The 27,891-nt window shown below is 40.5% G+C and overlaps 1 protein-coding gene across 2 annotated transcripts in view; it reads left to right on the top strand.

The window, feature by feature from the left end:
• Positions 1 to 21,465: 21,465 nt before the first annotated feature.
• The window catches only part of NAV3 (neuron navigator 3), a gene marked incomplete at both ends in the record, with an annotated part of 261,126 nt that continues 254,700 nt past the window's right edge, over positions 21,466 to 27,891 (top strand). For both annotated transcript variants that reach the window (XM_084267744.1, XM_084267743.1), the window contains one exon: positions 21,466 to 21,708. In XM_084267744.1, the coding sequence (XP_084123870.1) occupies positions 21,466 to 21,708 (243 nt within the window). The remainder of the gene's footprint in view (positions 21,709 to 27,891) is intronic.

Below are 27,891 nucleotides of genomic sequence, written 5' to 3'. Positions count from 1 at the left end.
ATGTCAGGGGAGGACATGGTAGGAAGAGCTGCCCTTGGAGGAAGATGATCAGCAGAGTCATGCGGAAGGCAACGCGTCTGGCAGAAGGGCTCCAGGAGTTGCTAGGGCAGAATTTCAGAATGGGAAAAAAATTGTTTGGAGCAGTAGGATCCATCTCATTTGAACTGAAATAAAAGCAGAATGAAGTGCAAAATTACAAGACAAATTTGTATTTTGTGTGACATATAGTCCTAGATACTTCCTAAAGTTTCGGTGGACGTAGTCCCATTTGTAACAGCTTACCAAAGCCTTAGGGACACATATGGTTTATTAAAAGTGAACCTCAGTATAACAGAGGTGAATTTTGATTTGCAAGACTCTCCTGAAAAGCATTTGGTGACAAGGGATATGATTAAATGGGATATCCTGTTATAACAACAGAGGTGTTAGTAGTGCTTTTTCTTCCTTCCTGCCACAGAGCTGTCTCTAGGCCTCTGGTGCCTTTTTCTACACATCTGATTACTGTATTTGCCATAAAGAGACTGGCCATCTTGGACCTGCAGTTATCTTTTACTGCTTCATACTAGTCTTTAGATTTAATTTTCTTATTTTAAAATGACTTTATACAGTTTCCAACTGAAACTCAATAAGATGTCCTGATGATCATTTCAGGACACCAGATGCACGCACTTCTGTTTGCAATACATTTAGTGTCCAAGATGTTGTATATGGAAAAATAATAAAATCTAGAATTTAAAAAAGCATTCTTTCTTGGACTTAAATACCAACTGCATCTCTGGCCCTTCTTTACAGCCTTGTTTTCTAATCTTGCTTCTTTCAGAAAAACTTCCTTTGCATTTACAAATCAATTGAACAGATTCTCACTCCACAAGTTGCCCACCTTTTCCTGCTGTTCCCATGTGCAAAGAAAGAAATTAAAATCAAGCATATGCATCTGAGTGTGCTGGAAGAAAAAACAGAAGCTGTACAAAGCAATTGAAAGTTACTGGTATGTGTCAGGTGCAAAATACATGCTTCTTACTCTAGAAATACCGGTGCTTATCCATAGTTATCTCATTTATTCTTTAAGATTATGAACATTTTTTTAAAGTAGTTACTTTTTCTGCATTTTGAAGTAATAGAAAGATATGATACTTTTTACATTTTTTATGAATGCTGAAATGGCCTGACTTTTTAAAAATAGATTCAAAGCAGGAGTTTTCATGGATTTCACAGCTAGCTGTGGATTGACACTTAGTTGATTAAAGCTTTTATGTTTATATTCATATTTACTCTTTCTTTGAGTGAACATTCCACCACTGATCCTAAAAATACACTTTCTGTTGTGTGTCTTTTCTAACTCACATTAGGTCAGTTCTAAGCAGTGTTTAAATGTGTGCATTACTCTGGAGTGCCTGGGTGTAACTGCATGGGTGAAACCAAGACAGAATTGCTAAAGAATTAAGTAAGAGGAAAACCAAAACTGAGTAAGCTTTAGAGAAAATTTTTAAGTGGTGGAAATGAAACCAATCTACATACATGTGCATACATGCTTCTAATCTCTTGCTAAAATATGGCTTAAGGAAACAGATTAGTTTCATCTGGTACTGATGGGAAACTAGGCACATGCAAAAAAAACCCAGTAGACCTGATTTCTGTTGCAGACAAAACTGGTGTGGGTTGACCTTGGCATGTATTAGAACAGGCTGAAGAGCCCCGTGCTATTGAACGGTCAGCAGATTGTCCTTCAAGTCTGCCAGATGTATTGTGCCTCCACTTGATGTGAAGATAGACCCAGCAGGGCATTGCACCACAGTTATTTGTAACTAGAATGACACACTCTGTGGTGCCTAAACAGTACAGAGAGGGTACACATAAGTGTCTAGCGCCACAATCCACTTTTTAGGTAGCATCCTAACCTCTCTGTGAATGTGTGATGATCTCAGGATCCTGTTTCCATAGTCATCTGGAGATGGGAATTGATCAAAGTGCATCTGAAGTAGGGAAGGTGAAGAAAGTTGACAAGAGCCTGGGACAGTGTGGAGTTGTTTGTGTCATGGGTATGGAAGCTAGTGGGTATGGAAGCTTAGTGGTGGATCTGTATGAGCTACTAGGGCATGCAAATTTTTGACAGTATTAAGCCACTAGTGCTACAGATAAAGTAATTCTATTTCTTTAATTAATTTTTGAAGCATTAAACAAGGCTCTGAGCTCTGAAGTATTTAAAAATGATCAGGAATTTACACGCACCACTATTTATATGATCTTGAAAGTTTACTTTTTTTACATCAGTATATAAAACTGGTGCAACTGAATCTCAAAATAGCCTCATTAAATTAAACTTCTTGTTCTTTGAGATGATTCTACAGGAGAAATTCAAAGGGAATTCCATGAACCATCAGATTTAGTTGCATGATTCCCACTAATTAATTTATTTTGCTAAATTATAAGAGTCAACTATACAAATAAATGTTGACAGAATATTTAAAATTGTTTCTTTTTGCATTTGGGCCATCTTTCCCTTCATTATATAAAAATATCTTTCTTTGTTTTCCCTTTGTATGGGTAAATTATCTGTTGTAGGAAAGACCATAGTAATGTTGTATGAAAAGGAAAGTTTTTAACAGTAAATGGGTTTTTTTTCGCCATTCTGGCCTGAAAACATGTGGAAAAAATGCAGTGTGAAATGTGATAAAATCTGTAGCCAAGGATTTAGACTTTTTAAAAATATGGTCAATGACAGAATAAAATTTGAGTAAACTCACTGAGGTGTTGCCCACAAGAAAGATTTTAGGGCAACTTCCCAAGTTACAAGAGCAACAACAACCCTAATACTTCCTGCTGCCAAAGGCCACCCCTGTACACTGACTCCCTTGTCATCCGGCCCTTTCCTGAGCCAGAATACACGCTGGTACCAAAACAACGTGTGCCGGGAAAAGCTTTCTAAGCGCTTTGAAGGTAAAATACTGGAACAGGTTGCTTAGCAAAGCTGTATAACCCCCTTCGCGGGAGATGGTGAAGAAATGCTCGGGCAGTGATTTGATGTGTGTGGCCCATGTACTTAATCCCCCTCCATGCTTGGGGGTTGATTGGATACCCTCTGGAGAGCCCTTCTTAGGCATGTCTGTGGGATTCTTGCGGTGGCAAACAGACTAGTATCGAATCAGCCTTGATATTCCTTCTATTATTAGCATCAGCAGGAGCTGAACTAGTAATTGGGTTAAGTGGGAAGTTTCCATTAGCATAGACCTGGTTTCCCTTGTAAATCAATAAACATTTTGGTTAAGGCTCTACACAGTCCCATGGTCCTTAAATACATGGAGTGACGGGAAGTGGAACAGTACTAGCTAAAGTAATTTCAGTCCTTTGGCAAGACAGAAATGTATATATCCTATCAGCAGGTTTCGCCACGAGTCATGTCAAGCAAGCTGAGGTCATATGAATTGCAGTCATAGCAGGACAAATATTCCAGATAGCTCGGTGCTACTTCTGGGCTGATGTTCTTGGAGCTTTTGTATCCTGAGGCCACAAAATAAATCAAAGAGGAAATTAAGAGTGAGTTTGCACCTTTGACCCAAAATATTCTAAAGGACCATCCATAAGCAGCAACACTGAAGGATAAATGTGTGGTAAGAGACTTTGTAATATCATCCTATATGCCTGCATAGGCAACCATTTTTAAGGAGTGGGATGTGGGCAGAAAGAATTAAATGTCTAAAGTGCAACCACAAGTGGAAAAAGCAGTCATTTGGTTGGCTATTAATTTTTTTTAAAAAAGGTTTCTGCTACATACAAGCTATTCCTAGAATTTAAAAAAATTCTCTTTTTTATATATAAATACCTTTCAAAGTACTTTAATAAAGTTTTCTTATAGCCTAGTATCCTTTAGCCACGTAAATGATAAAACATATTGGTGTCATTCTGCTATAATACACTGGAGCAGAAGTGTCCTAAAGAAATCTTAAAGTTTTGACAGATTATTACTACTTGAAATTGTGAAAATGAGGTTCTGAGCAACTTGATCTAGTGAAGGTGTCCCTGCCCATGGCAGGGGGTTGGAACTAAGTGATCTTTGAAGGCCCTTCCAACCCAAAGCATTCTGTCATTCAATGATTCTATGTGCCCACATTGTTACTATGCAGCTAGCTGTAGATGGTGAAAGGTATTCAGTGTTGTATTGAAATACTTGGGGACCAGTTTTCTGTGTGAATGAACATGAGAACTGGTGGTGACTGCCTGATCTTCAATTCATGTATGGGTGTCTTGTGCTGCACATAAAATTGTTAGTCTTCAATGAAAGGTGGGAGTTTGTTAAAAGGGCATGACTTTGAGCTGCATTGGGACCAATTATTTACCTGGCAAAAACACTGCATTGGGACCAATTATTTACCTGGCAAAAATGAGATTATTTTTTCTTCCACAGGAATGTTGCAATAGCGCGATTCTCTTATCCCAGCACCATTACTTCTAATGCTTTTCACCACTTGAATGGTCCCATATGTATGGTGAAGAATAAAATAATAGCGTTGTCTTTTTATTGCTGTTTGGGTTTAGTGTTGTGCTTAAGTGAAACAGGTCTTATTGTGCTACCTGATTCCGAACTGTAGTTCTCAGATTATCACAGACATTATAACAAAGCCAGGGTTGTGTTCAGTGCCAGCCTTTAATATCTGGATCGTGTTCTGATTCTTTGTTTCATAATGGAGGTACAGGGAAGTTTGGGCTAGTATTATAGGTACTATTATTGTCCTTAAAGTTTCGGGGGCACCAATTTAGAGATACATAACATGAGCTATTGACCTAAAGAACTTGCAGTATAAGTGTATGCAAGGGATCGCCTGTCTGTGTCAAGTGTGACCGATTGCTCCTGTCTCAGATGAATGTAGTCATCGCCATGACAATGGCAGGACAAGGGGGAATGGATTAAAACTAAAGGAAGGAAGGTTTAGATTAGATATTAGGGGGAAGGTTTTTACAGAGAGAGTGGTGAGGTGCTGGAACAGGCTGCCCAGAGAGGTGGTGGATGCCCCATCCCTGGAGGTGTTCAAGGCCAGGCTGGATGGGGCCCTGGGCAACCTTGTGTAGATCCAAGCCTGGAAGTTGGTGTCCCTGCCTGTGGCAGGGGTGTTGACCTCTATGATCCTTGGGGTCCCTTCCAACCCATGCCATTGTATGAGTCTATGATTCTATGATCGTCCATACAACTGGGAGTGGTGCACAGTCCTGGTCTCAGAAAACATCTTTGATGACTAGTGGTATATGACTGATTCCTGCCCATGGCACCAGAACTTGGGTTTTGTTGGGTAAGTGGAATGTAATATGAAACTCATGTGACTGCGCTTGGATTGACTTTAGATTGACTCGGAGTATTCCGTTGGGGGTGGGTGGTGTGGGTGGTGTGAGGGTGTGCCAATGCAAGCACATGTAAGAAAAAGAAAGAAAAAGCTAAAAAAGATGGTTTTACCTTTTAGAAATGCACAATCCCAGGAGTGCAAAACATTTGGTTTCAACACAGATAATTCAAACAAAGAAGCAACATCACCAGGTTTGCCAAGCTGTCAGTTGTATGGGGACTTTGTTTAGGCAGAACCCAGGGCTTGGGATCTTTGTCCTGGTCCGGGCTGGTCTAAGCTTAATGCCATCTTCTATAAGACATGATCAGAAGACACACTTTCCATTCTTCTCAAAAAATTGTGGGCTACACTTGGTTTTGTTTAAAAATGAATCCATTCAATTCATAAATATGACTGGCACTGCCCAGGGGCAGAGGGCTGTGACATGGAAGTGGGAATGATATTGGACCATGAGGAGGAAGGTATGAAAATAGATTAATTCGTAGTTTCCAACACAATCTTTGAATTGAAACTGTAACCATGAGTGTCTGAAATTGGGTCATATCTAAGGGAGACTCACAGTGTGATCAGTAGAAGGAAACAGGCATCTCATCTGAGGCTTGGTTAGTCTCACCCTCAAACCAGACTTTGGTTTCTCTCAGTTGAGCAGAATTACAGCTAGGGGTGGCTTGCTCAGATGTAGATCTGTAAAGGTGCATGATATGAATCCTTGCTTGTGTGTCCCCTAGAAGAGGCAAAATCCCTTCTTACTCCCTCAATCCTCTTAATCCCTGGAGTGATTCCTTCCTTTCGTTGCAGACCAGTTCTTAACTGGGACTTTTGCTGGTCTTCCTAAATGCTCCTTTGCTACATTCAGTTGTCTCCCCAGTCCTACTGTGTCCCTGCCTAAAATCAAACCACTATTCCATAGCCTAATGTTGGTCAAACAGTTGAAGAAGTTAAATTGGCTTCAAATTGCAGCCTCAATAGTTTTTTCAAACGTTATTCTCCCGCGAAGACGTCAAGCCTCTTTCTCAGGAAGGGCAGCTGTCTGGGAAGTAATTCGAGAGGTTTGCTTTGGGCAAGTTTAGACATGTGTTCTAACATAACACAAAATGTAGTTCATAATTTGATAGAGATGCGTCCCTCTCTGTAGCGGATGCAACAGACAGATGGGGGAGCACAAGTTTCAAGAGAGACAGTTACGATTCCTTTGCTGAACCTGCCTTGCACAACAGCTGCCTGCCAACATCGGTTATTCTCCTTTTGCCCTACAGCTGTGCAAATCTATTTTAAAAGTTTTAAATAGTTTGAGAGGGAGACAAATATTTTGTTTGATCTAGTATGTTTTAAATGTTGGTTGGTTTTGTTGTGGCTTTTTCTTTTTTTTCTTTTTTTTTTCTCTTCACATCCTGAAGTAAAACATCTGGAATGTTTTGAAATGAAACACTTTCAAAATTAAGAGTTAAATATTTGGAAGAAATGTAATGAAGACATACGTTTTTCAGTACTTTTTTGGCTACAATTAATCACTGAAATCGATCACTGCCTGATTTAAAATATAATTTAAACAGGTCAGTTTGCAAGAAGAATTTTGAAAGAGAACAAAGCAGTTTACAGATAAAACGTAGGACTAAAAATACTTTTAAAAGTAAAGAAGGAAAAATTTGCTCTTAATAGTTTTCAGGCTGAAATCTAGATTTTCTAAATAGATTTATCTAGTTTTTACTGAAACATTTCCTTCTTTGCAATCTTTCTCTTCATATTTGTGCAAATTCTCTTTGCCAAGACCTACTTCAGACTGTGATGGTTGTATGGCTTCGGAGTTGGAGGAATATCTAAATTAATTTCTTGATGAAATTGCTATTGCCTGAAACATAACTGCCCGTTCTTTTACAGTTTATTAAATGCTCAATACATGTTGTGGATGTGGATCACAACCAAGCATGTACTCTGCTTTTAGACTTCTAAGCGGAAAGCCCTTCTATAACAATTTTTCTTGCTTCCTTGGAGAACCAACTAACATATATACATTGTAGCAGTAGCTTTTAATTGTTTCAGAACCTTCTTGGAAATGTGGGACAGTTTAATATTTCATGTGGGTTCCTTTCCTGCTTTCGTGCTTCAAAGGGTGGTGAACAAATTAAGAAAAACCTCAGAGCCAGCTACTGTCCTATATCTGCACAACTCCCACCAGCTTCCATGTGCAAGCTCTGCTGGATGGCTTGAAATGGATATGTCTTTATAGCCAGCATCTGATGAGTGAGTGACCTCCTGATGGCAACAAGAAATGAGCGTGTGCTAGAGGATGAAACCCTTGGCAAGTACATTATGCTGAAGGCTTCTTCTATGCCTCAGCTTACTTCACTATAATTGAACTCATGTATTTTAATCTGTACCTCATCATCCTTGATTTAATGTGAGAAAGAAAATTAAAAATAGCTCATTAAGTACAGTAATTTATGCATATATCCAAAAAGGTCTATAGGCACAAGTGATTGTTTGAAAATAGGTTTGTGCAGAAAAAGTATCTGGTGACTTTCAGTTCTCCCCTTTAAGAGCTGCTTGTTAATAAAACTTTGGATTTGGTATAGGATCTTTACAGTAAAAAGAAAAAAAAAGATGGCAAGTAAGGGATTTTTTTAAAGGGGAAAGAAAACCAAGTATTAATTTCAATCTGGGCACATAATAGTTATAGGTTACATTTTCAAATCTATATAATTAAGGGCTTTAGAGGGATTAGAGGGCAGCTTAAGTCATAGGATTTTTAACTGAAATGCAGTCATGGGCTATGCATAATAATCTGGATTTTTTCCTACATTGATCAGCTGAAGGACAGTAGAATGGGCAATGATGAAACTGTCATAGAATCCAAGTCATGACTCATAAATGCCACTTACTGCAAGAATAAGAATACAGGAATACTGTTTGCTTGTTCAATTCATAGGTACGTGAATAAAATGATCACAAAAATAATGAACAGCCAGGCTCTCATAATGTTTTTGACATGGATGGATGGATGGATGGATGGATGGATGGATGGATGGATGGATGGATGATCTATCATCTGACTTTTCCTACAAATGGATACTTTTTCAGAGTACCAGCTCTGGTCCATCTGTATTCTACTGGCCTGAAAGATCATGACCGCATTTTCTTTGCATTATAGCTGTGACAGCTCATCGGTCTTCTCCTGCTTCATAGCTCAGATCTCTTTAACTAGACCAGCACATTAGGCAATGGTAAGGAATCATCAGGAAAATCTGCAGGACTTCTTTCACCCCTGCTATTCCCTAAGAGAAGCCAGAAACTTTTTTGCCCTCTGTATAGCTCTTTGGATCCTTGTCTGAGGCTGTAACTCTTATCTACTAGAGATACACATAGAAAAAGAGTATTGAGGTTTGCTACTGCTTTCCACTGCTGTTACAACACAGTCTCATCTGTATAAAATCACTAGCAATAAGAAGCCTTTTAATAGATTTCAAAACAACTCTGGGAGCCCTGCCTTTAGGGTCAAAACTCTGGGGCACGGGAATTGGAAGTTGTAGGACATTAGGAAATAGAAGTTATGCTCATATAGTGTCAAAAAAGCGATGGCTTCTCTCAGCAGCACACAGGAAAGGAGAAAATGAACATGTTTATATAGATTAATTAAAAAAGCATCTGAGGCTTTCAGATTCTAAATCCTTTCCCAGCTTCTCAGACTGCTGGTGTCTCTAGTTTCAATAGAACGTTCACGGATTTAGTTCTGGGCAACAAGTCTCAGCCTTTACATAACCCACTGCCATTCAAAAGATATTTTTCCATTCACAGATGAGTTTTGACTTTGACTTGGCTGCCAGTAGAATAAGAGAATTTGAGTAAATAAATTTTTAAAACCAGCCTTGATAATTTTTTTAATCACTTCAGAAGAGCTTCTGCTTAAGCCAGATTTATTTCCAAAAGTTCACAGAAGTGATGCCGAATACTTTGGCCTGCCAATTTAAGCAAATCTCATAATGGTCCTAAAGTTTCTACCATCCCCACTAATTTCTACATTTTCTTTGAACTGATCTACGTAAATGAATAATATAACCCCAGCCTCAGAGTCCTTCAGTGAGAACTATTGAGCACATGGGGCCATTGAAGTCTATGGAAAGTTTTCTGTCTGTGGAAAGATTTTTGTGGAAATTGGGCTTGGTTCTTGGGTTCCCTGAGACCACTGCAATTAGGGATAGATTTTTCCCCTCCCTTTCATTGAAATCAGTGAAAATTGATTGCACAGAAACCTTTACAATTTTAGCCTTTCAACAGTCAAGCTTGAAACTTTGTTAAGGAATAGTTCATCTGTTCAAATTTTGCTTTCACTTGTACTATGTAAGTTCATATATAATTAGTGAGAACTTGAGGGTGCCCTAAGCTGAAGTCAGAAATGACTGGGGGTATTCACACCCAGCTGAGGGTATGATCCAAAAAGTATGGCACTAAGGTTTGACTCACTTCAACTCTGTTTCCTGTTGGGAAAGTCTCCGGTTGAATGTTTTTATTTTACTTTTTTTTTTTAATTGAAACCAACTGTCTTTCATCAGAGAGGGGGAAAGTGTGGGATTCTTGAAACCCCAGATCAAAGAAAAGCAATTCTCTAGTGCCAGTTGGACAATGTCAGAATTTCTGAGCTCCAGGTACTTTAGTGTTACGTGGCCGGACAGAGTGGGTTGAAGCCCCTAGCACGAACATAGGCATATCTCTGTGTCCTGGCTGGCTTCTGCATGAAAGCAGGCAAAGGGTGGTTTTATCAGCAGAATCGTTCCAATTCAGTCTACTGGGATGAATTCTTAAACAGAAGTTCTAACATAAGAAGGATTCACATTTTGTTAAATCTAACAAATTGTTGGCACATAATGTAAACAATAAATTCCTTCCTTCTGGAGGAAAACTCACTGGAATTAATTAAAAATGTACCAGGGATAAGGTTTACCCAAAGCATAGAAAGTACTCTTTATTGAAGTGAGGGGGGTTTGTGATGAGTTGTGTAACAGTTGTAAAACTACAGATTTAGAGAATTTTTTGAGCTACCAGCTAACTGAACTCATAACAATCCAGAAATAAAATTATAATGATAAAAAAGTTCTTCAGACTTGAAAAAGAACTGGACGGTCATGTCTGTTGCCTGTCTCAGCAGTGAAAAATGCTTCTTCTGTATTGTTCTTCAAGGTTTTCTCAGGATGGAGGGGAGCTTCTCTTGATATTTACATTCTCAGTTGTTACATTTTCCCTTGATTTGAAAGCAAAGTATTTCCAAATATGATTTGTGTTGAAAATTCCAAATATTTATGATGTCAACTTGTAGGGTAGCCTAAAGGAAAAAAGAAGGTTAGGGTAAAGAACTGGAATGTTCACAAGTGTATTGGAGGACAGAAATCTTAAACAGTGTAATATTTATGAGCAACCAAGAGGCTACATTCTGCTCTCAATTACTCTGGCATAAATCTAGAATTACTCATTGGAAGTTCAAAGTTTTTGTTGCAGATTTACACCCATATAATGAGGAACAGAGTTCAGCTCTGTAAGGGTGAGAAAATCAATTTGGCCAGAATGTAACTAGCCTGGAACTCAAAAGTCTAATCACAGAAAGAAACCTCCTCCAGGTCAGATAGCAGGCTGCACATTGTGCATCTCTCCTTCTTCTTTCTTCCCCTTCTTTAGCTCGTACCTTGAAGCAAGCATATCGCCTATTCCTTGCAGTAGCATCTCATGTCCTTAGGCATTGGGCTGCTTCAGTCTTATCATGTAAGGTAGAATGAAAGTGCTCAGATACTGCATAGAGTCAAGAAGCTTCACAGAAAGCCAAAAGGAAGCGTGGTGCTATAAACAAAAATTGCAGGATTATATTTGGAGGGAATGAAGTGTAAAGACTTGCAAAGGCAGCGAGAGGTTCCAAGGAACCACAGGAGAACAGTGAAAGGGAAAAGAGGGTCAAAATCAAAATCCCATTTTGTAGGAATCTGGAAAGGGTGAGGTTATTGCTAAATTAAAGTTGGTTTCAGAAATGACCAGAATCTTTTGACAGCTTGTCAGAGTGGACTTTTGACTGCTCTCCTGGTTACAGATCTCAGGACTCCTCAGGTGGTTTGTTCTGAAGAAATTGCAATGCTGCACTATGATGGTTTCTGAAAAGAAAATACAAATACCACCTCCACATCTTGTTCTTATTCTGGAGAAGATTCTCTCACTGGGTGCAGGGGAGGGAGTGGAATGAAAAATAAGACTTTCAAAGAGAGTAAAAGAAAACAATAAAGGAATAAATAGGAGTAATGTGTGGAATCTAATTATACCTTTCATAAACCTAGAAGAGTGTGACTGCACTGGTGCATCTCAGGTTTGGTTGACAGAAATAGCTGGAATTAGACAGTTTTGTAGCAGCTGAAAATCTTTCTGGGTCTGCTGGCTGTGATGCCACATGAATTTGTAATGATGACATTTTCAGTTACAAGTAGTCTCTGACTTTGTCACCAGAGAAGGTGTGCATGCCGCTGCTGATGTTCTCGCTGGTGGCTGTTAATTTAGGATTTGATTATTTTTAGCTAACAGTATCTATTTAGCTGGATGCTCCAGCTAAGTAACCAGTTTAGTCTCCCTTCTGGTTTTGATAAAACTATGCTTTTTTCATAGCTCATCCTAGGGTTATTGTAGGTGGAACAAAATTATTTTGGCTTTCTATTCTATTTTTTAATTTGTGAATGCTGATGTTGCTTTTATGGCTGCCATATGCTTGTTACATATGTCAGTTCTAAAAGCCCCACTGATGGATGAAAGCTGGGAGAGGAGTTTTATCATTTGTCTCCCATCTAGCACTATTCTTGCTCTGGAAGGTAAGTTCAATATAATAAATAACCATAGCCTAGCCTCTCTTTTTTTTGTTTTTTTAACGTGCCACATCTGTAAGGTAATATTTCTCCCCAGTATGCTGAGAAGCAGGAAGGAAGCATCTAACATCTGCAGGATTTGAAGTTATTTTTGACAGCTGTGTGCTATTGAGTGGTGCTTTTGGGTTTGGGGTTTTTTTTTTTTTTTTTGGTGAAAGATAAAACAAGCCAGGTGAATTGCTCAAAGGGCATTAATGGCTGTCAGACATGTTGAACACGTGTACTCATACGTACATAAAGATAGGCACAAAAGATAAAATCCTGCATCTGTAGGCAGAGCAGCGGTGAGAAAATACAGTTTGCTGACTGGAAAAGCTGCTGTTGTGATGTACTATTAGATTTCTGCTAAAATGGCACGAGGATTACGGTGTAGTATAGATGGGAGGTGTTCGGTAACGAGAACCAGCAGGTCATCCTTGACACCTATTGATCAAAAACCTGGAAGGTTTGGTCTAGAGACATGCAGAATCCATTTCAGCACTTGGCCTGCAGCATGTTCGGATGGCGGCAGAGCGGAGCGAGGCACACGCTTTCCAGGCTGGCTGTAGGAAATGTTCACATCTGGCCAACAGGAGATGGGGGCAGGCGGCTGACGTTCTCAGTGCGTGCGTTAGGCCAGCTTGTATCTGAAAGAGAAGAGCACCCACTTACAGCTAAATCCTACGTGGTCAAGGTTTCTCATTCATTGGCACACACGGCTTGACTATGTGGGTAGAGATGGGTGACCGTCCCTGATGGAGCTCCAGGCTGGCCAAGCATGAGCCAAACGCAGGAAGCCACAGTGAGTGTGGTGATAAGCCCTGAAGTAGAAACACTGCTAAAAGCTGTGAGTTCTGTATAGGTACCATCATTCCTCAGCCAGAGCAGGCAAATAGCACAATGACATGGGCAGAAAGAGCATGTGTGCTTGTCACAACGGAACAAAAGTTCTCTGCAACTCCAAGGCACATTAACTTTTCTTCACCTAAGAACTTGAGAACCAAAATAGCAGTACTGGTCAGAGCAAGGATCCATCTCTAGGTATCCTGCTCTGACCACTGACAGTAGATGTTCAAGGAAGGCATATGGAAATGAGGCATATAAAATCAAAGAATCCTTTAGGTTGGAAAAGACTCTTAAAGGTCATCGAGTCCAAGTGTAAAACTAGCACTTCCATGGGGTGTGATGCTTCCCCCAGTACACCAGTTCAGCATCAGATTAAGGTAAATGCCAGATTTTCCAATGGGAATTATGGCAGGGAGGGTGATGTCACGGCGATCTTGTAAGTCCTCAACAAGAACTTCAGTGATTGTCCATACTTTCATAGATGTTTGAGATGTTAAGATTGCCATAGGATTTACAGATTGCCTGCCAGTATCTCCTGAATTAGTGCAAATCACAGGAAATGGAAGATAAATATGAAATATTTATGTGGTTAAAGAAAATTAAAATAATGTGAGTATTGTAGAAAGGCTTAGTTGATAATAAAAATAGTTACGATGACTACCTGCAAAGACCAACAAGGGGCCAAAACCATGGCTTGGATCATTCACCTGTACTGATAAGCAGTGAGAAATAATAGGCATTATTACACAATAGTTGTGACTTAGATCACGGTACAGGGAAGCATACGGGTAGAGTTGGTATAGTTAGCACAGTAAGCATTATAAATTGTGGGTGATGCAAGCCAGCAATGAATGAGTACAGTCTCAAAGCAAGAGGGAAGCAGACAGTAGTTTGTGAGTCAGAAGTGCTCCTCCATCTGCAGTGCAGCTCACACTTGTTTAAGGTCAAATATCAAAGCCAGTCCCTGAAAATCTATCCATGTTTGTTTTCATGAAGCATTCTTTAAGTATTAGTGTAGTCTTCTATTTCTTTTCGAAACACCTATTGCTGACCTTTCACTCCTAACCATTTTCATGATTATTACAAAAATTGTTCTTTTCTTCACTGCTGCCTATATACACTTTTGGCAGAGCAAGTTTTCTTCATATCTCCCAAACTCTGTGCAGTAATTTCCATTGACTGCAGGGGTATCTGCTGGTGATAGCAAAGCTGATTGACTTCAAAGTCTCTTACTGTTGCCGCACTTGGCCAAGAGTCTGCTCATGACTGTAGCAGATGTTTCTAAGCTTTTTTTTTTTTAATGTTTCTTTTTTTTTTTTTTTCTTTCGTTAATAGACCAATGGGAACCTTATGGAGAAGTTTTTCACTACAGTCCTGAAGTGAATGCCAGCATAGCTATGATGTTGAAACCCTCTATCAGATCCACAGGGCTCGTAAGAGGAAAGTTTCCCTTTCCACCAGATAAAAGCATAGGTTTGCCACTCTGCCAGCTACCTGATGACAGATAATAAGCAGATTCCTGTTTAGTCTCAGTTTCTTTATTATGGGTTAGCTTTCACAGTTTGTTAGAAAATTTCATACTAAGAAGTAGTTTTGGATGAAAGCTCTGAACAGTTTGCACTTAGCATCAAGTGTCTGAACAGCTCTGAGTAACTCACAAATATCACCAGCTTCCTTCTCATCTAATTAGGACTTTATACATGTCTTATTGGCATCATAAAATATTCCTTCAGGATTTTAGGGTGTATGAGCACTGGAAGAATTTTGTTCTAGGGAGATCTGGATTGAGAGAAGTAGTGAGTGGAGAGAATTTATGAGGAGCATTTTTCTGGGGGAACAAAAGATAATCTAAACCTTGGTCAAATTTTCAAATGGAACAAAGCTGTTTCCATTAATAACATTAATAAAAACTGGCCAGGAATTCTGTTCCTTACCACTTCCACTGAAAGTAATGTTGTCTATTGAGAATTTAACCATGCATTCTAGAAATGGCTGGTTTTGTGGTGCCTACCTTAGACACTTCTCCAGTAACTCTACAGGGAGCTGGAATGCTCTTAAATACCCTGCAACGTGAGGGAAATGTTCCTTTGGCATTGCAGGACTGAAGTAATGTACCTGTAATGTATTCTAAGGAAGAAGGATGTATTGCAAGCAGGAGTTGAAAGGAATCATAGAATCACAGACTGGCTTGGGTTGAAAGTGACCTCAATGATCATCTAGGGGGATACCCTCCATTGGATCAGGTTGTCCAAAGCCTGGCCTTGAATACCTTCAGGGATGGGGCTTCCACAACTTCTCTGGGCAACCTGTGTCATAACTCACCGTGGCCCACCACAGGGGATACAAAGTCAGAAATCCTTTCAGAGACAGAAGCCAGATGGGGAAGAGGGCAGAAATGGAACAGGGAGAAGGTACCTGCCAGTAGTCAAAAGGATGCTGGAGAAGCCAGTATGGCTGCTAGGGCACACTGTGCCCTGGAGAGTGTTTGTAAATGAGAAACCTGGAAGAAAGGAAAGGAAAGCTGGCATTTCAGTTCTTAGGATGAGTATAAACTTTCAGACCAGTTTATGCAGACTGAATAACTGGGTTTTTTCCCTCGTTAGCTGTGGTTAACAACAGCTTTCAGAGGCTTCAGCATTTGTTGTGGGGTTCATTTACTTAGAAAGGAACAAATGGATTATCCTTTTTTTTGTTGTTTTTTTTATCCTTTTCCTCTGCCACCTCCCAAAGAGGAAAGCTGATGCTTTCATTAAGCTTTACCAGCTGGCTGTCTGGTCTAGTCAGTAGGTCAGTATGTAAATACTTACATAGTGCGCTCAGTTGCTATTAGTCTTTCCTTATCCTTACAAAACTTTTGTTTACATTTCCCAATCTTATAGTATTTAAGCTTGATTCCTTTAGACCAAATACTTTGTGATTAAATACACTCTCATTGTGTAACAAAGAGAAATAATTATAAATTTTAACCCACACAGATGTATAAACCAAAAAAAAAAAAAAATATTGCTGCTGGAGAAGAGTTCTGAGGTCTCATATGCACTTGGAGGGTCATTTAGCATCATGGTTCCTTGTGGCTGTATTTTAATATATCTTACATAAAGAGGTGAGGTACTAAGTCATGCATAAAGGTTTGAAACCATCTGACAGATGGTGCTGCAAATGTACAGCATGGAAAAAACCATAAAAGATCTGGTCACTTTGATCAGTTAATGTACTCAAAACCATTAACTCCTGACTGAGCTTTGAAGGGTCAAACTGTTCAGAGGATAAAACGATATCCTTATTTAAAAGTTTGTCCTCTTTGAAAAACTTCCCCAAACATTCAGCTGAAGCAGAAGGATTTCCTTTAGGAAGCCGGATGCACCTTTTTCTGTGACTGTAACTGGGCTTTGGACTTATATATCTTTGGGAATTCGAAACTGTTAGGAAAAACAATAGCAGCTTACTCATACTTGCAGATAGGATTAAATACTTGTCACACGTCTTGCCTGGAGACCAATGTATTCACCTGACATTTGTAGTAACAAAAATACTGTTAGTAGAATTAGGCTGTGAGCCTGAGTCAGAGTGAAACAATTTGTCTCATCATTATCTGACAGATCAAAAGTACTTTATTACATCAGAGGGAGCACAGCGTGCTTCTTACTCGTGTTATAAAAGTTTAAACCCAGCTTACCTGGCTTTATAAAACAAACCACAAAAGTTATTTCAGGTATTTTAGTATTGTTGCCTTTTCAGCAGTTGTCTGTCCCCAGCTGGGGAACGTTTCCGCTCAACCCGAAATCAGTGCGCACACAAATCGTGTGATTGTATCGGCACACTCAAGCTCATTCAGAAGTTGGCCCAGCTCATATAAGCTATAGACACAGCTGTTACACCAGTGGGATGAAGTAGGGAAACAGCTCACAACAGACCTCTGCGGTCTCTGGACCCCTGACATTTCCTGTTTGACCCTGGACACATGCAGCAGCTTCCTTGTCGAAGATCATAGACCAGAAGGAGCAAACAAATCTCTTGGCTCCACTTTTGAGGCAGGTGTCCACTCTTTTGATATTTCCTGTGGTCTGGGAGACACTGCCAGCTGTCTGTTCAGCTCATGCGAGCAGTTTGTCTGGGGGCTGGGGGTACAGAAGGGGAGCACCCATCATGGGACTCGGCCTGGTATCAGATGCAATGAAGGAAAGGTGATTTATGGTGGGGTATTGTACTGGGAATGGTTATTCCTGTTTAGTCTTAAGAACAAAAAATCAGCTTCATGCTACATCTGACAGATATCTTCTTTTATGCTGTTGCTTCAATTTCATGTATATTTACTTTTACTGTGAAGTAAATTCTACAGCTTGTTTTGGGGGGTGTGTGGGAAGTATTATACTCAATGCATACATACTGGCTTACTTTAAGACACAGATCATGTATCTAACTCATCATTTCTGTGAAAACACAGATTGCTTGACACTCTCAAAGTTGTGCTTTATAGCCAGATAGTCATCATTTTTTTTAACAGTTGTTAGCTGAAGAAATAGCCCTGCCTTCAACATTTTGCTGGAACTGCCACTACTGTTGACAAGGCTACTAAGAATTGTGTCTTGACCTTTGCTCTGTTTTTCCATTTTTTGGTGTCTCTTTCCTCTTTTATCTCCTTACCTAGCATCCCACTTGAAATGTTGCCCTCTGTTTTTTTCCAAAGCTCAGTTGTCTTCTAGCTTCCTCATAACTCTCTAATCTTTCCTGCATGTCTTCATCATTTCCCTTGAGTCAGGGCTTCAGTCATGATCTGTGTTCATCTTCCTGCAGCCTGAATCTACATGATGTCTGCTACCTGCTTGGCTTGAGGATGTCTAAGCTGAGGAACATCTAAGTGGGCAAACTAGAAACCTATGGGTCCTCTCTCTGTACAGTGTGTTTAGCCAGGCCTGTTTCTTTGAGATATTTCTCTTGATATTTCTCTATCAGTTTCACATAACCAAGTGAAGATATGTGACCCTTGTTTCTGTCAACTGTATCTCTTCACTCACTACTTCCTCTATCCTGCAACAGTGCTTTTGTGTGTCTTGTGCCTGGCAACCTGGGGTTGGCTTTGATTTCACATGACCCCAGGTTATAGCTGCTTCTTGCAACTTCTCCACCCCTGGTTTCTCACAGATACACTGCCATTCTGTTTGGACTAAATCACCCTCATTGCTTCTTTGGATTCTCCCTGGCAGCCCTGCTTGATGATCACTTAGCTTCCAACTTCAAATGTACCGAGGACAATCCCACCCAACTCAGATTGCTGACATGATACCTAACAAGGCACCCTTCTTTGTAGCTTTGCCCCTTCCCCACAGTTATGCCCTGTTCCCCCTCTCCCAGAGTGCTTGTGGGCCCAGACACTTTCTGTCTGCGGTGCCGTCCCCTGCCTGTCCAGCTCCACCACCAGTACCTGTGCCTGATGCCAGTTCATGCTTGTTGTTCTCAGATGCTTTACCCTTTGCTTCTCTGTTTGCATGGAAAACACTACTGAAGTTTAGCTGTTAAATATTCTGCTCCCCTGATATCCGTTATAAAACCCACATTCACCACGAGGTACACAAAAGCCTTTCAAGCAAAAAAATGTAGCTGAGTGATTTCTGAGGATAGCAGCTGTTTGTTTATCTTTTGCTTAGAGTTAGATTGAGAGAAAACAAAACCAGGAAGACCTGTCTTGCAAACGGACTCTTACCTATGGCACAGGGTTATTGTTTTCCTCCATTACCTTTCCCAATTTCTGAGAATAATCTTCTAGATTCTTCTTTGCATTTTTGGTGGACCAGAAGCACTTCTGTGTTTTATCACTGCAAAAATTCTAGCTAAATGGGGTTCTCAAGTTGAGGGCCCTGACCTGGTACTAGCTTAAAAGCCATAATGTAATTAATAATTATTTTGAAAGAGTAATAATTATTTTGAGAGAGTAACACCAGCTTCACATCATTGTTTCCAACCCCTGTTGGTTATGTATTACAGATGACTCTCTCCTAGTAAGCGTCTTACTTATTACTTTTAAGGTTTCTGTGCTGGGAAAATGGGTTGCAAAAGAGACTGTGGGTATCATGACCTCATCATTCGTATTCAAAAGAAGAACTGCAAGATTACCATAATGCATTACTTCGTAAAATTATAACCCTGAGAAGTAATAAGATTCAATTACATTCTTTTGGCAAAGTTCTTTTTAAGAAAGTCTCTGTCTCATGACTCTAGGTTATTCTTTGTCTTGATCATTGGTTAGCAGTCCTCAGGAGGATTTTTCATCTTCTCAAACCTTGCAAGAGATAAATCCCTCTTTTCCTGTGGTCCGCTTCAGCCTTTGCATATGTGCACTTTCTAAAGTGTTAACTGTTAACAGTTGCGCCTAAGAAACCTAAATTCCTTACACAGCCACAGTGCTTTATGATGCTGGAGAACAAATGCGGACCGCACAAGGAGTTTGCTTCCCCTCTGCTCTGCGTAAGACCTGAAATGTCACACCGAACCAGAATCTTCCACTCCTTGGAGCAGACCGAGTGGTGGATCCTGTGGGCTGAACTTGTCAGAAATGCAGAGGAGTTACCTCTGTGCAGCCTCACAGAAAGCCTATCGTGGCTTCTGTTAATGGTGGCAAAACCAAAGAGAAGATAAGCAGAGGTTGCTAAAATGGGTTTGCTGATCCTCTGCACGCGCACTTCAAAACTCAGGAGATTCCTAAACCAGGTCAGATGCCCTCCTACAAACTCCAGACAGGAACAGGATACTTTTTAGTCCAATAGAGCGGGTGGAATTTTTAACTACTGTGTCAGTGTGATCTCTGTAAATGAAAGGCAGAGGATAATCCTGTGTATTACAGTTTTATTCTGCAAAATAATTTCAAAGGACCATTTAAGAGGATCCTTTTAGTCTGCTTCTTATTTACTCTGTTTTCTTTTCAACACTTTTTCTAACTCTTGCCATCCTTAATTTGAGCACTTTAAAGTCCAGAAGGCTCTTATTTTCTCTTGGGCTTACATCCCTAGTGATAGTAGCACATACTATTCAGAGAATGCATAGTTAATATCGTGTGGTATATTAGTGGCAGATAGGACTCAGGTCATCCTATCTCTCTGTATTTTATTTTGGAAGAGATAACAAGAAAAACACGTAGAGCTTTTTTGTCCGTGATGCTGGGTGATAAAATCCCATAAGAGTTTAATGGTGTGGCATTTCTGCACATTTTCTTCCTGATATCACAGTTTAAAATGGGTTCCTCTGCTATAAACTCTCAAAGGAATTTACAGTTGTCCTTTTAAGTAAGTGTTTATGCTGCTCAGCAATTTGGACTGTCCATCGTGACTCATTTTATAGCCTGCTCTGCTTGCCTGTCTTGTATTTCCATGTACAAGGATTTCAGGTTGCCAGCAAGAATATTGCTGTGAGCAACAGGCAGAAATGATGCGTTGGACATGGACTTCACGGAGCTTTAAGTGCTTTTAGAAAGGGAAGTGTTAACATTCAATAGATGACGTTAGCACCACCACCACCAAGAAAGAAAGAAAGAAAGAAAGAAAAAAACCCACCCCCCTGAAAAGCTGTATTGACTAAATCTTCTAACAATGCTGGTGATTTTCCTATATCCTGCTCCGTGTTTTTGTATGGATTTTTCATAGCACAGGCAGACGTTACCCACGCTGTGATTCAGCGTCTGTTCCTAGCCACGCTCTTGCACAATTTTAACCTGATTTCACGGGAGGAACAGGGAACGCAGCACCGTAGCTCATGGTTGTCAGCAGTGAAAAATAGCCAGGAATCAGACAAACAGCTTCATTGCTGAGATTATTTCCGGGATAGAAACTCTTCCAACAGCTGTTTGCTTTGGCCACTACTCAGGTCGTTTTTTTTTTTTTTTTTAAACCAGAAAAAAAAAAAAAAAAGGAGGTTTGTTTTTTTTTTAAGATGTGGGCTGGTTATTTATGTAGTCAGGAAGAGGTCTCTGCTTCCAGTGTTGTGGTCTCGGGGCTGTTTTGACAGTTGGAGTACGTACAGGGTGGTTTCATCTCTGTCTCCTTTTCTCCCGTCCTTCACTCACTCACTGCACAGACCTAGAATGCCGGAGGAAGAAGAGAAAGCGAATTTATGAGTTCTTTAATCCTGGGCAGGCAGCTCTGTGGCAGTTACCTTCGAGAGAAGTTCACGCCCCAAAGGAGTGTTTAGTCTTACAGAGCCACTGACTCACTGAGCGGCGCGTGAGAGTGGCTGCGAGGGAGAAGGGGGAGAGATGAAGGCAAAGTTGTGCTTCCTTGTGAAACTCGTAATATTACTGTTTTAAGACTTTTTTTTGAAAAGATGACTGCTACTTTTGTTTAAAGTATTTGTTCTGGAATCGCTGAAGCTGGAGTCTACCAGACTGAGGTCAGGAGCATTTTCTTTGGCAGCGAGAAGATACTTTTATAGAAGCCATGCCTGTACTTGGGGTTGCCTCCAAGCTGAGGCAGCCAGCCGTAGGGTCAAAGCCTGTTCACACTGCCCTCCCGATACCCAACCTTGGCCCCGCCGGCTCGCAGCAGTACTCACCAAAGGCTTTGGAGCTTACTGGGGCGGAGACCTCGATGCTTTCTTGTCAGCTTACGTTAAAGTCAACCTGTGACTTTGGAGAGAGGAGAGCGCTTCAAGGAAGAACCCAGGAGATGGAAGATAGCAAGGTTAGTTGTGAGCTTTACCTGCGGGTCTCAGTTCTCGGAAAACGTTGCTTTGCTCAGGCAAAAATCTGATAGAAACCTATTGCCTGCAGAACTCCGGGGGGGGGTAGTAACTGGGTAAGCAGACTTTTGCTGTCATCAGTGAACTTGCATGGCAGCCTGAGAAATGGATTTTGCTCAGTGTTGAAGTTTGAATAAATGTTCTGCTTTTAAACGTTAGTGTTAAACGCTTTACTGACGAATTTTTATAAGACTTAGAAGAATTGTTAAGTAGAGAAAAATCATCCAGGCAACCAGTAAGCAATGACATGACAGTACTTTTTGTTAAAAGAAAAAAAAGTCTTGGCTGCTTCATGTTATATTATGAAGTTTAAAAAGAGCTCTCACGCCCACACTTATTCCCACAGGGAGGCTCTTTTAAAATAAAAACAAGTAATTGATTTTCTTTTCACTTTTCAAATGATCTGGCTACTCTTGCTGCAGAACTGCTGAACCAGAAAAACAGCTTCTCACTGAAAAGCACCTGAGTTTCCCTCTGCTGTAAAAACAGTTTCTTCCTAGCTCCTATCTAGCTCTGTTTCATTATGATTTTGCATGGGGGGTGGGAGGGGGGGAGTTTTTCTGAAGTCGGATGCCTGCAATGTTTTTTAGACTACTTAGGGTTGTGAAGGGGATTCTTTTTGAGTCTTAATTAAGAATTAAAAAAACGGCTGCTGATTTGCTACTAGCCTTTCTGCTGCAGTTGAAAACGTTTTTTCATGCTTGGAACATGAGTATTGCATCCCTTCTTGTCAGTAGTATATATTCCTGCAGTATTTCAGTCGAGACATTCTGGCTGCATGTGTGATTTAACAGCTTCAGCAAGCAGTGTTATGTGAGGTGACTTTCCTTGTACTTTTGGTTTGTGTGACTGATTACCATTCTGGGATTAAACATATAGTCATAATTGCTCCAAACAAAGTAGTTTCAGGACCCTTAAGTGTCATCAGAGCTGTTAAAGTGGCAAGATATGAATAGTATATGTACTTGGTTTTCCTTTGTTTTCAGTTATTGGGTTACTTCAGTATTAGTGAAAAAGTTGGGGGTATGGTTAAAGCATAGGGTTTGGGTACTAAATATTTGGTTTCCTTTTTAATCCCTGCCAAATATTTCCCCATGAGATTTTAGTTATATCACTTCATTTTTTCCCTTGGAGGTTTTTGTATCACCTCTGCCTGCCTTCAAAGATGATGCATTGGTGGTCTCAGGCATGCTATATAGAAATATAAAGGAGAAACAGTCTGTTCATCTCTTGATTACCAGAAGTGATGAACAGCCCTTTTCTATGACGTGAGTGCAACATGAAGATAATAGCATAGCTTTTCAACACAATGCAATTCCTGCTTTCTTGCTTGTTTTTAATAGAAAATATTCATGCTTCCTCTTTAATGGATATTGTGTGAAAAGTAAATTTGATTTGTGAATACTGCTTTCAGAAAAAAAGAATACACTTACATAGCCTGCTGAGAGGTGTTTCTTGATACTTTAGAAAAGTGTGGAGAAAGGTATAAAGTGTCTTGCCTTCAGGTTTTAAAACACTTGTGAACTATTAGTGATTAGCATGAGATCTAATGGGAGCCATATCCTTCCAAGGCATCTGGTCCTGAGTGCTGCAAAACAAAACTGTTACCCAAAATGGGATCCCAGTTTGCTCTTTCACGGTTCACAGATTTGGTGATACTCATAATCTCAGAGACTGTTTTCTTAAAGAAAAACACACAAAACAAACCCACGTCCCAAAACCAACCTACCAGCCATTGCATCTTTCTCTGTTCTCAGTGGAGGCAGTTGAGCACTGTTTAAGGATGATCCTTGAAGAGGAAGGCCAGTTTGTGCACGTGATGGTCTGAGAACCTCCCCTGGGATTTACAGAAGTGCTGAGAATTTAAGAAGTTAGTAATTTCTGCAGCCATTCGGCATCCCCCCACTTAAAGGTCCAACATTCCCAGTAAAGCCTACTGGTGGCCCTTTGTCCACTTTTCTTCCAGGAACATTTTTTTTTGAGAGATGCTCTTTTATTCAACTTTTCAGCCAGTTTCATGAAATCTTTTTGCCAGAGTAGTTTGGGCTATAAGGTGGGTTGTTATGGGCAAAAAATTTTTGTTAGGTATGTCTTAATAGTAAACTTCAAAGTAATGGAAGCCCATTGCACCCTGTTTCCCGGTGCCAGGTACCCTCAGCAGTACATCCTGGTTATCTGAGCAGTAGTTCTGAGCACAAACCTGAGGGAGCTGTTAGAGTTAATGTCTCTTCAGGTTTGCTGAGCAGATGCAAGTTCTGCCTTACAGCTTACGTTGTCCCAAAGCTTGACCATTTGTGTGTGCTGTTTCCAATTGCCCTTTGGTTGGTTTCTGTGGTTAGCAAACATATTAATCAAACATGTGATACTCCTACATGGCTCTGTGGTATACAGTGCTGTACACTGGGAATGTTTCATTATACCAGCAATCAGATAAAAGGTCTTTCAATCAAAATGCAATGAATACATAGTCTGAGTTTCCAACTGCGTGTAAAATCTGCCTATATAGCATGCGGCTTGAATGCTTCTGTTATATCACTGGATATAAGGCAGCACTGATTGTTGAGAGAGAAATGATGGATATCTATCAGCAAAAGACAATGGGACATACGAATTATTCATCTGGTTAACTTTTGCCCTTGCCTGCTGGATTGCAGCTTTCAGCATTGCTTTCTTTGCTATTTTACATGCGCTGCACTGTAGGTCACCAGCTTTCTCATCCTGTCTGGAAGGCACTTCGATTGACACACGTAGTCGCTGTGACATATCCTGTTGCTATCTATAAGCGCTAAGGATTCCAAGATAAATTTGGGTTATACATGTCAATGCAGTAGGTCATTGCCACCCAGCTGTTTCCTCTATAGCCTTCAGTCTCCCCACACCTGATTGCTCGAGACTTTTGACACTTGTGTTGGCTTTCTCACACAATTGCCTTGCCAAGGCTGGTTAGGAATCCAGCTGCAAACATCAGTTCCCTTTTCCCTAGGCATCTCTCCCATCTCACATGATTTTGCAGCACTTGCACATGTAGTCTTGGTGGTTTTCTTTTTTGTGGATGTGATGCAGTTTGAAGTTTAATAAAAGGGATATTATTATGTTACCAAAACCTGTGGTAGAAGAAGTTCAAGGTGATTAGGTTTAACTTTTTTCTTAATCGGATAGAACAGAGTTAAGCATTGGAAAGCAAATAATAATTGCTAAGGATTTAAATTATTCCATGTGTAGTCTATTCAACTACACTTTTGTTCAAAACCTTCCATAATTTGTGCTTTGGTGCCTAAGTCACATACAGGTCCCTCTGGTTTCTTGCTAGACCCACTGATGTTTAAACTGACTGCATGAACACTTATGATGTGAATAATCATGCAAAATATTTGAATGCAAGCGTTCAGAGCACATTCTTTTTCCCTGAGTATCATATAGACTAAAGTTTATTCCTATATATGTCCAAAGGAAGGGAATCCAGCTGCTGGATTCAGGAGGTGAAATGCTGGCTGTCTTTGAAGCAGACGGAGTTTTGCTGGTCAGTTGGACCATGGAGTGTTGTTCTGCAAAGCCATGTCTGAAGACACCAGTATCTTTTGCAGTATTTTTCTATCTGTGGGTACAGTATTGTACGTATTTACGTGCTGCCACTGGTATTCTGCTTGTTAAATTAATGAGACCAAAGTTACTGGATCATGCTGGGCTGCCTTGTGAGAACTCTTCTAGTTGTAGAATGGGCTAATAAAGAGTAACAAAAAAAAATCAAGCGATGTTGTAGAAAGGTAAATGGAGCAATTGCTTAAAGCTAAAGAAAAAAAAAGAGTTTCTTTGCAAAGTCAACTTATTTTGGTCACTGAATGATAACTCTGCAGTATATTAACCTGTGGCAACAGCGTTAACTCCAGGTGACCATGATTGATTTCATCATACTTTTGATGGTGCATTCTCAAGGACATTGCCATGAATCTTCTCTGGCACAAAGTGTGAGCAGCTGCTAGGAGTCAGCAGCCCTGCTAGGCATGCCAGTCTTCTGGCCTGCCTTCCTAGAGCTGCTCCTTGCAGTGCTCTGCTTTATGCTCCCAGGGTTTTTCTCTCATCATCAAACTTTCTGCTCTCAAAAGCACTACAGCATCATTTCTGCTGGAAAATGGAATTTTCTCTGAGCTGCATCTGATATATTAATTGTGGTGTTTTGGTTATATGGCTTGGATGATAAGATTTTAGCCTTCTTCCCTGAGTTAATTCATTCCTTTACTGTCATATTATCTTCTTTCTTTTTTTTTTTTTTCTTTTCATTTTCGGATTCCTTTAGTCCATGCTATCTCTCTGTTGCTGTCTGCTTTATCTGCTTCTTCCTTCCTGTTGGCAAACATCTTTAGAGGCTTCTGCATATGGCTTATTTTTCTCTGTATCTGCTAATCATGTTTTCTGTCATGACTGCAGCATTTTTCATATCAATGTTCATTATTGGAAAGTGCTAGTCAGGCTTTACAACTACACATACATAAACCTAAAACTTCAGATTTGGGGGTTTAGGTGAAGATTCTTGTAGTATGGAGATATTGGTATCCAGAGGCTGCATGGACAGTAATTTGTGATCTCCCTGAGAGGGGGTCCAGCTCCACCAAGGTCATTATTAAACAGTCTATGACATCAAGATCTCAGTGGAACTCAGAAAACATCTCTGCTGCAAGGCCTTTGGAAAGAAACAACCAAGAATATGATGTGTCCACCTGAGGAAAGAAAGAGACACAACTGGCTGCCTCTGTAGAGCACAGAAATCTGAGGAGTAAGGTGTAGGAAGCGGTCCAAAAATGACCAGAACTGAGAATAGATGGTTCTGATCTAGGTAGCATGGTTAACAGTGAATGGGGTTTGGAACACACTGTGGTACCTAGTGAACAACATTGAAGTAATCTAAAATGAGTGTGAGTGTCACAAAACAAAGCTGAATACTTTGAGGTGAATAGGCAAAAACACACACTGCAGCTCTTACAGTGACTCTCAAGGTCCATTTCATTTAGTACCATACTGCTGCATCTGAGTTTTGGTCGGGAGGGATTGCAGTGTCATTTGGCCAGCCCTCTTGCAGGAGGGTATTGGAATGAGCATGGAAACTTCCCATTTTTATCCTGGCAATTGTCAGCAGTTTGTCGGTGATGTGGTAACTCCTGCCCGTCACCAGAAATCCGACCTGGAGGATGGCTAGGCTCCTCTGTCCAGACAGATCTCAAGACAAATATTTTTGCTTTCTGTCCATGGGTGGAGCTCCTGTTTGCGCCAGTGGGAGTGCTGTGCACATCGGAAAACCAGATGTGTGCCATGAACAACTCCCATATCTCTGTCTTTCCTCAGCTAACCCTTCCACACCATTTACTTGGGTTCTGCGTGACCCTTTCCCACCATTTCCCAGATCTCTCCCAAGCAGAGCATCTGTTGCAATCCCACATCTCTTTGACCTTTTAATTTCTTGGATACCTTTTTGTCCGCTCTCTCGGGGACAAGCTTCAACGAGTTTCTTGACATACTGAATCTAGGGAACATAAATAAATTGGTTTATTTCCCCGTTTTGTCATACCCTTCCTTTTCTCAGTGCTAGTGTATTGGAGATGTCTGCCTTGTGGGTTGGCAAGAAGGGAGGCTGCTCATCGTGCCGAGTGTTTCATTTACAGCGCTACGGCCAAGGCGACAAAAAGGGCAGCAGAAGCAGCCAGAGACCGCCTATCTTCTCCCCACAGTGACTGCTAGTGATGGGAAGCCAGCATTGTTTCAAAAGCACTGAGCTAGCTGCCAGAAATTTCGGTCGGCACTGCTGACACCTGGGACTGCCTGTGTGTGTGTGTGTTTAAAATTCACACAGCCCCAGTGAAGCCAGGACAGTTGGCGGGAGTTCAGATTGTCAGCAATTTCAGCTTCTTGCCTTGTGCTCTGAATTATTTCTTTATCAAGCAGATAACAGCATCTTTAATGTGCTTTAAGTATCCAGGACCATCTGTCTACGCTATATTATAACTGATTTAAGAGCCTCATGCTGTATGAGCTTGGAGTCGACTTCACTGTTAACATGTTTATTTTCTCATTGTCTGTACCAAGCACGTCTTCACATCGTTGAGATAAATGCACGGTACGGCAGCGGGTGACTC

This window comes from Gallinula chloropus, assembly GCF_964237585.1.
Source record: "Gallinula chloropus genome assembly, chromosome: 1".
In the NCBI taxonomy this organism is placed as follows: domain Eukaryota; kingdom Metazoa; phylum Chordata; class Aves; order Gruiformes; family Rallidae; genus Gallinula; species Gallinula chloropus.
This window is presented reverse-complemented; position numbering and strand designations above follow the sequence as displayed.